Source organism: Peromyscus eremicus, unplaced genomic scaffold (genome assembly GCF_949786415.1).
Source record: "Peromyscus eremicus unplaced genomic scaffold, PerEre_H2_v1 PerEre#2#unplaced_67, whole genome shotgun sequence".
Classification (NCBI taxonomy): domain Eukaryota; kingdom Metazoa; phylum Chordata; class Mammalia; order Rodentia; family Cricetidae; genus Peromyscus; species Peromyscus eremicus.
The window spans coordinates 729,379-737,259 of record NW_026734308.1 but is presented as its reverse complement, the minus strand read 5'-3'; the positions used below and the strand labels follow the sequence as shown (position 1 = coordinate 737,259).

The 7,881-nt window shown below is 36.7% G+C and overlaps 1 protein-coding gene across 1 annotated transcript in view; it reads right to left on the bottom strand.

The window, feature by feature from the left end:
- Positions 1–3,931: 3,931 nt before the first annotated feature.
- LOC131901270 (sulfotransferase 2A1-like) overlaps positions 3,932–7,881 on the bottom strand; it is a 38,237-nt gene continuing 34,287 nt past the window's right edge. The window contains exon 6 of the mRNA XM_059252482.1: positions 3,932–4,044. Coding sequence (XP_059108465.1) covers positions 3,932–4,044 — 113 coding nt within the window. The remainder of the gene's footprint in view (positions 4,045–7,881) is intronic.

Genomic DNA, 7,881 nt, shown 5'->3' with positions numbered 1-7,881 from the left:
TTTGTTAAAAGAAAATTAAAAATCTCTGTATCAAGTCAGAAGAGACTCTAGAAATGGGATAGGGAAAAAATAAGGGACTATTCTATTGCCACTATTTTCATAATTCCTTGGTTTTATTTTAACTCTTTAAAACTTTTCTTTATATATATCCCAACTCTTGAGATCTCATGTCTTTGCTTGGGAAGCATACAAGCCTTTAATCCCAGATGCCAGGGCAGAAAAAGGTTTATAAGGTGTAGATGTAACCAACCATCTATTAAATAAGAAACACAGAGCCGATTCAGAGAAGAAAGCCAAGAGGTCAGACTAAGAGCCTTACCCTTCCTGCTTCAGCCAAGAGAGCTCTCTAAAAAAGGGCCTATTCCTGTCTGTTCATCTTTATATAGACTGTCTGTTCTGCCTTCTTATTGGTTGTAAACCCAAACACATGACTGCTTCATCACTGCCTGTATGTACTGCCTGTATGTATATATATTATTCATGGTCATAGTGTATTAAATAATCCTAGAAAAAAGGCTTCATTTACCTGCCTGTACATGATTTGGGGTATGAGTCTCTATCAGTTTTCTGCAGAGTACCATGACCATACATAACAGTGATTTTGAAGTCTCCAAAAATGATGAAGGGACCACCCAACAAGGATTTCATCAGGAGGATGATAGTACCACTAAGAGGATAATCACCACCCAAAGATCAGCTTTGGACTACAAACTGCTCAGGACAATTTCAAGTTGCCTAGCTGAAATGATCCAGCCTTAGAGTCTACTTAAACAAGGACTTGAGAAATAATCTTTTATTATTTTAGACAAAAAGGGGAAATGTGGTTATACATTGTACACCTGGATAAAACTTATCTGCGGATCAGAGGACAGAGCCAGGCACTAGATTAGAAATAGAGACCAGACAGTGATGGCACACAGCCTTAATCCTCTCACTCAGGAGACAGATCTGTCAGTGTGTCTGTGAGTTCAAGTCCACAATGGGAACAGAGCCAGATGTCAAGGAATACATCTTTAATCCCAACTCTTGAGATCTCATGTCTTTGCTTGGGAAGCATACAAGCCTTTAATCCCAGATGCCAGGGCAGAAAAAGGTTTATAAGGTGTAGATGTAACCAACCATCTATTAAATAAGAAACACAGAGCCGATTCAGAGAAGAAAGCCAAGAGGTCAGACTAAGAGCCTTACCCTTCCTGCTTCAGCCAAGAGAGCTCTCTAAAAAAGGGCCTATTCCTGTCTGTTCATCTTTATATAGACTGTCTGTTCTGCCTTCTTATTGGTTGTAAACCCAAACACATGACTGCTTCATCACTGCCTGTATGTACGACCCTCCAGGTCCTCTATGGTATTGAGATTAAAAGCATGTGTCTTCAATGTTGGCTGTATCCTTGAACACACAGAGATCTACCTAGCTCTGTCTACCAAATGCTGGGATTAAAGGCATGCGCCACCACCGTCATGCACTTGCTAAGGCTCTAATAGCTCTGACCCCCAAGCAACTTTATTTATTAGCATACAATTAAAATCACATTTCAGTACAAGTAAAATACCATCACAATAAGGCCTGAGCAAAGAAGAAGTTTCTCTCTTGTGGCTGAGGATTTTGTATAGGTAAGAACATTGTGGGTTTGCTCTGCTTCTCCAATCTTTTAGCTTTTACCTCAATATTTGGCTCTGGGTTTTACTTTTTTATTAATAAGACCATTTAGCAATTTGTGATACACACCTATTAACTGATTTTTCAACAGTGAAATTTTAAGTATAGATTATAAGCAGTAGCAATGATAATATATATAAAATTTTCATCTCATTGTGTATATTTAAGAAATTCATGTGAGCTTCAAGCATTTACATCTTGGATCCATCTATCACAACTCATACTCTTGATAAGTACTCCCGTAAATCAACAGCTTAAGCTTCCCTACTTACCTACTGTCAATTCCTAGCATTGGGATCTATCTATCTAACTATCTAACTATTTATCTGTGCATCTAGCTATCTAACTCTGATACTCTTAGGCTTCAGACTATTTGCACACCCTATTACCTGTGGATCTGGAAGTTTCAAGCATATACCCAAGAAAAAGATTTTCCACTATGCTCATTAACTCTATCTTTTTTCTCCAGTCTATATCTGTCCCATCAGATTTCTCATTATTTAAAAAATATAAACTGCTCCAAATTAAAATCAGGTACCCTTACACTTGCTGTAAACCATATTAACTTGATGTTTCTGATGGAATTCCAAACTGGCCTGAGCCTCTGGCTTTAACTAGAATTTTCATACTGCTATAAGCTCTTTGCCTGCCCCAGGTTGTCTCTGTAAACCTAGATAGCAATCAAAACAGATGTCTCCAACCTTAAATCAACTCCTTCCTTCCAATCTTTGATAAGCACTCCAAACATCCAAGGTCTTGACAACACCATTGTAATTTCAGCCAAGAAGCAGTTTCAGAACAGATTACATAGGCCTTCATCACCAAAAAACAGTCTGGAATGTCAGGACCAAAAACATCCTTAGGACAAATGGCTAAATTGGTGCCTATTAGCATACCAAATGCATGCTGGCCTCCATGCTCTCATGGCAAATACTGTTACAGAGTTCACACAAGTATTCAGCATCCTGATGCCTCTTTGCTCTTCTCACCCCAGTCCCTATCCTAAACTTACCCAGGTCATAGACTTCTATTCCCCAGCCTCTGATTTATATATAACAGTGTCAATTTGATAATGCCTATTCTTGGCACTCTTTATCTTCTTGGCCACCCTCTCTCATCTTATTCTGTTTTAGTCTTGCTTTCTTGATCCCCACGTAGTGGCCTGGCCTATTCTGCTGGCCATGTTCTGTGTACTACTTTCTCTCTGTGCTCTGGACTCTTCTAGATGCCCCTAGGTATATTCTCCATCATACCTAAAATAAATAACTTCCCTGTAATCATAAAAAAGAAAAAATATTGCATTATTTCTCCATTCTGAACATCTATATTTAAATATAAGTATGTTTATAGGACACTCAAGCAGAGAGGTGCTATGTGGGAGGTGAAAGTGCTAACATGAGTGAATGTACGGCACTTGGCAGTAGAGGGGCAATACTGAGAAAATGGCAATGATGTGCATGTATGAACCAGTTTTATAATGAATCCCATTATTGTATACACCCAGTAAAAATTACTCAAAAAGAAGAAAAAAGCTGAAATACAAATACACAGTTGTGAGAAGAAATGTAAGTTTATGAAGATATTCTACCATACAGTAATTAAATTATGTTTAATGTCTCTATAAATATAATTTATTTACTTTTTGCCCAGATGTAACAGAGGAAAAATTATCTAAAAATTTCTGTAGTATGTTTTATATTTCAGATATTACAAAGGTTGTTTTAAGCTGGAATTCTGTGAAGCAAATTGGACTTAACTGTCAATGTATAGTAGACCAGTCATAATAGGAACAAATATTTGATAACTCAAGACTACAAGATTCAGGGCTGGAGAGATGATTCAGAGGTTAAGATCACTGTACTACCCTCATAGAAAACCTGAATTTACTTTTTAGGACACAAATAAAGGAGTCTACAGCACATGCAGTGGCAACTCCATGGGAACCAATGCATTCTTCTCATCTAAAGGTACTACACACAGAAATATATGTGCACACCCATGTGCACGATGCACACCTACAACATGCACTTGTGCATACACACACACACACACACACACACACACACACACACACAGACTCATATAAAATAACCACCACTACGCAATTACTATGACCACTATTACTACTGCTATTATTACTACTAATACATTTTAGAAAAAAACCTACACAATTCAATAATAGGATGTATTCTATGACCATATCCACTCAGTCACCTGTACAAGGACAGGAAAATAAACACCAGTGTCCATATAAGTTTTTAAAATTTTAAGAATTTATTTCCATGGAAACAGCCCTGGAGGAAAACCAGCCATTTTCTCCTGGAATACTTTATCAAAGGTTTCAGCTTGAGCTACTGTAAAGTGATTCTTCCAGTCCCCAGCCACACCTGGAAAATGTGAAGCAGACACAGAGATGGGTTAATGATGATTGTAAATCTGCTCTCATTCCTTTATTCACATGATTTTACCATCTGCGTAAGTAGGAACACACAGTCAATAAAGTAGAACTAACAGTTACTCTATAGAGAACAATTCTTATGCTTTGAAAAGAATGCAAACAGACTTGTACCTCTGTGTAAGTAATGTCAACCATCTCTTATACCAATTTTTCAACTCCACAATATATAACAACATGGACACTGGATCTATATTTTTAATGTCTAGATTATTTCTCCTTCTCACTAGACATGCTTCCATCATACTATTGAGCCCAATAGAGTTTCATATCTCAATTACCCAAACACACTTAAATCGTTCTTTCTTCCTTTTAGGGTTAACTTATAACTGTTCTGCAAACTATGCCAGCAACTTTTAAAACACCTTTTAAAATTAATTCTAATTATGTGTCTGTAGCTGCATATGAATGCACATGCCTGCAGAGGTTGAAGATATCAGATACCATGGAGCTGGATACACACACAGTGGTGAGCTCCATATCAGTCATCTTGATATTTCCATCAGATACAACAGACACAAAATACTGCCTGCTGAGTGCATCCCAGAATGTCTGTTTTCAGTCAGTATGGAGTTTGCTGATGCGTGAAGATGATTTCATTCCCAGTATTTTTTTTAACCATGCCTTGGTTCTCATAACCACATTCTAGGAGGTTTTAGGCTTGGACGTAGAGATCTCCTATAGTCCAAATTATCACATTGTATTATGTGTTCCTTAACCATGAAGTGCTGATGTGTTCCACATAGTTACTTCTTTTTCTTCTGTTTCCCTATTTTTGTGATAGTGACCCTCTCTTCCTATCTTCTCTCCATGTAGAATTCTACAGGTCTTCTCCTTGCTGTATTTTATTTCATAGCTGTGACACTTTGATGAATTTCCTCTTTTTCAACATGCTTCAAATATGCATCTAATATATTTGAAAAGTAAAGTATTTCTTAAATTATCAGAAGCTTCATTTATTAAAGTGTATCAGACATACAAAAACATTATCAGTATGGAATTATTGAAAGGATTAGTGAATGAGTAAGAAAGATAGTGGCCTTGTTACCATTTTGCTGATGAAGAAAAATTAGTTCTTGAGAACTTACCAGTAGTATAGTGATGCTTGTAGATTTAAAGCCAAAAAGACTGACCACAGAAGTCATGTTTTTATTGTTGTTGTTGGTTTTTTTTGGTTTGTTTGTTTTGGTTTTTGGTTTTTTTTTTTTTGGTTTTTTCGAGACAAGGTTTCTCTGTGTAGCTTTGCGCCTTTCCTGGAACTCAATTGGTAGCCCAGGCTGGCCTCGAACTCACAGGGATCCACCTGGCTCTGCCTCCTGAGTGCTGGGATTAAAGGCGTGCGCCACCACTGCCTGGCTAGAAGTCATGTTTTTTTTTTCCTTACTAAAATACAATATTTGTGTATCACATAAGTTAACTTTAAATGCCCAGTTGTACACATTAAAGAAAATATAATTATTGATACACAATAGTCAAATAATATACCATTTCTTGCGATGACTGTAAGAGTGTCATCTATTGATACTGGAATCTATCAATGCCCATTGCTACTTTCAGCTTCATTATTATACTCATTAGTGAAACAAGTTGTGTTATTGTATTCCACAGTAATCTTGAATCTCATAAGCCAGACTGGATGCTGAGCTATCAGAATCTCAGCAAATTCACTATGTCTGCAAATGGAATGAATCAATCCAGATGAGAGAATCATGTTTGTGGAGTGGACTCATGAAGTTCTCAGTCCAACCATCTCAAAATCTTGTGTACCTTTCATGCATATATTTTTCTTCAGTGCTTCTTTCTAAAAACCTCCTGAAACTCTGATGTGTCCAGGGTCAGCAAAACCCTAATGCACAGTGGCTTAACTCCTGTTGGAAAGGAACTTCCTCCTAGTTTCAGAGGCTGCAGGTCTCATAAAATGTTGTTTTTCATACACTCCTGGCTTTTTTGACCTGTAGATAGTGGGCTTCTCCATAGGTCTTCCCTCTGTTTCTCAGATTAATATCTTTTTTGTACACCAGAGAAAATGATTACTGACTCAAGTACTCTGTCTAGTAAATATCTACTGTGAATGAGGGTCAAAACCTTTGTAGTTTGTCAGAAGACATTTCCTCCCATGTGTCTTGATTGTGGCAATGTCTTTATCAAAGTTATGTCAACTGAACAGAACAACTCTCCGGTCTGTATTTCATGAAGTATCTAAATATTGAATCATAATGACCAAATTGTTTGTGGAAAATTGTTCACTGGAGCTTTAAACTAAATTAATCCTATCTAGCCTGATAAGTGAGTCTCCCAGGTAAATATTAGCTCTTCAGATTATCTCTATAGAGGCAAGGAAATGTATCTCTCTGGTGTCCTGAGAAAAACAACTAAAGGACAAAAAAAGTTGAGAGAACTCCTCTTGTTCAAAGCTAGTATAACATTTAACACAATTTTTCATGCATTATGATTTAAGGATTCGGTCTATTGGTAAGTAATGAAATAAGTTTTAGAATTAATCTTTGATATGCTCATACTTTCCATATTAAGCAAAGGAATCAATCTAATGTAGGAATTAAGAAGATCAACATTTTCCTCATTCTTCTTATTCTTTTCAAAATGTTTCCCAACATATGCATCTCAGCAACTTCTGCACTGGAGTCATGAATCAGGGTGAGGGGTGCAATGAAGTTTGTCTCCCCCTTCATTGACCTGGTTTCTTGTGGGATTCATGGCTTATAGTGAGTTTAATACAAGGAAAACAATTTCTCAGAATAAAAGTTATCTTTAAATAAACAAGAAATGGGTGTCTTATATGATCACTATGATAATTAAAGCACATATGAATTTAGGGCCATATCCTGTTTTTTGAAATAACTACTATATATTTTTCTCCTAAAAATATGATACATGAAAATACTATGTTTTAGAAGAGACTAAACTAAAATCCCAATGTGGTCTCATTCTGGAAAAAACAGAGTTGGAAAAGAGGAAAGTACAGTTTTCTTCATGTAATTTTGTTCTAAACTCTATTTCATCTATTCCAGTGCATCTCAGATAAAACTTTTGTTAGTTTCAGTAGTCTGTCTCTATTAAACAAGCCACCTTTTTGTTTTGGTATTTCATTGAAGCCATTTTGTACACATACTCTTTTATCTCTGCCAAATTATTATTTACTTCAGGAAATCCAATAATGGGCTATTTCTTCTCTTACTTGAGGTCTTCAGTTCTTGTACAGAGAACTCTATCTTCATAGAGTCTGGAGCACAGGAGTCTGAGGTTATGGGTCAATGGCAGTGGACCCTACCATAGGCCTCAGTCCTTAGTGTACAGATGACCATTTTCTTGAGTTGACATTTTGTGTGCCCAAATCTGAGTGTAATTTCCTCTTGTGAGGATACCAGGAGTACTGAATTAAATGCAATACACTAATGACTTTAACTTACTTATCTCTATCTATACTCCTGATGTCCTTAGAGTCTTATGACCTGATCTTCACACTGTAGGTTGGAGGTTGACTGAAGATTAAGAATGTAAGTAATTAGAAGAGGAAAATTAAACCTGTAACTCTCTACTTTCTGCATTTATATCCAAGTTTTTTAGGCATCCCCAAATACCTCACATCTATCTCATTCCTTCTTCAGCCCTGAGTCCCATCTCATCAATTATTCACTAATTTGGTGTGGTGTATTCTGGCAGTCACTCCTCAACTGCACAGCTATGAAACCATACCAACAATTTGCTCATAGCATAGAGAGGTGGCACAGACATAGAGAAGATGAGTATT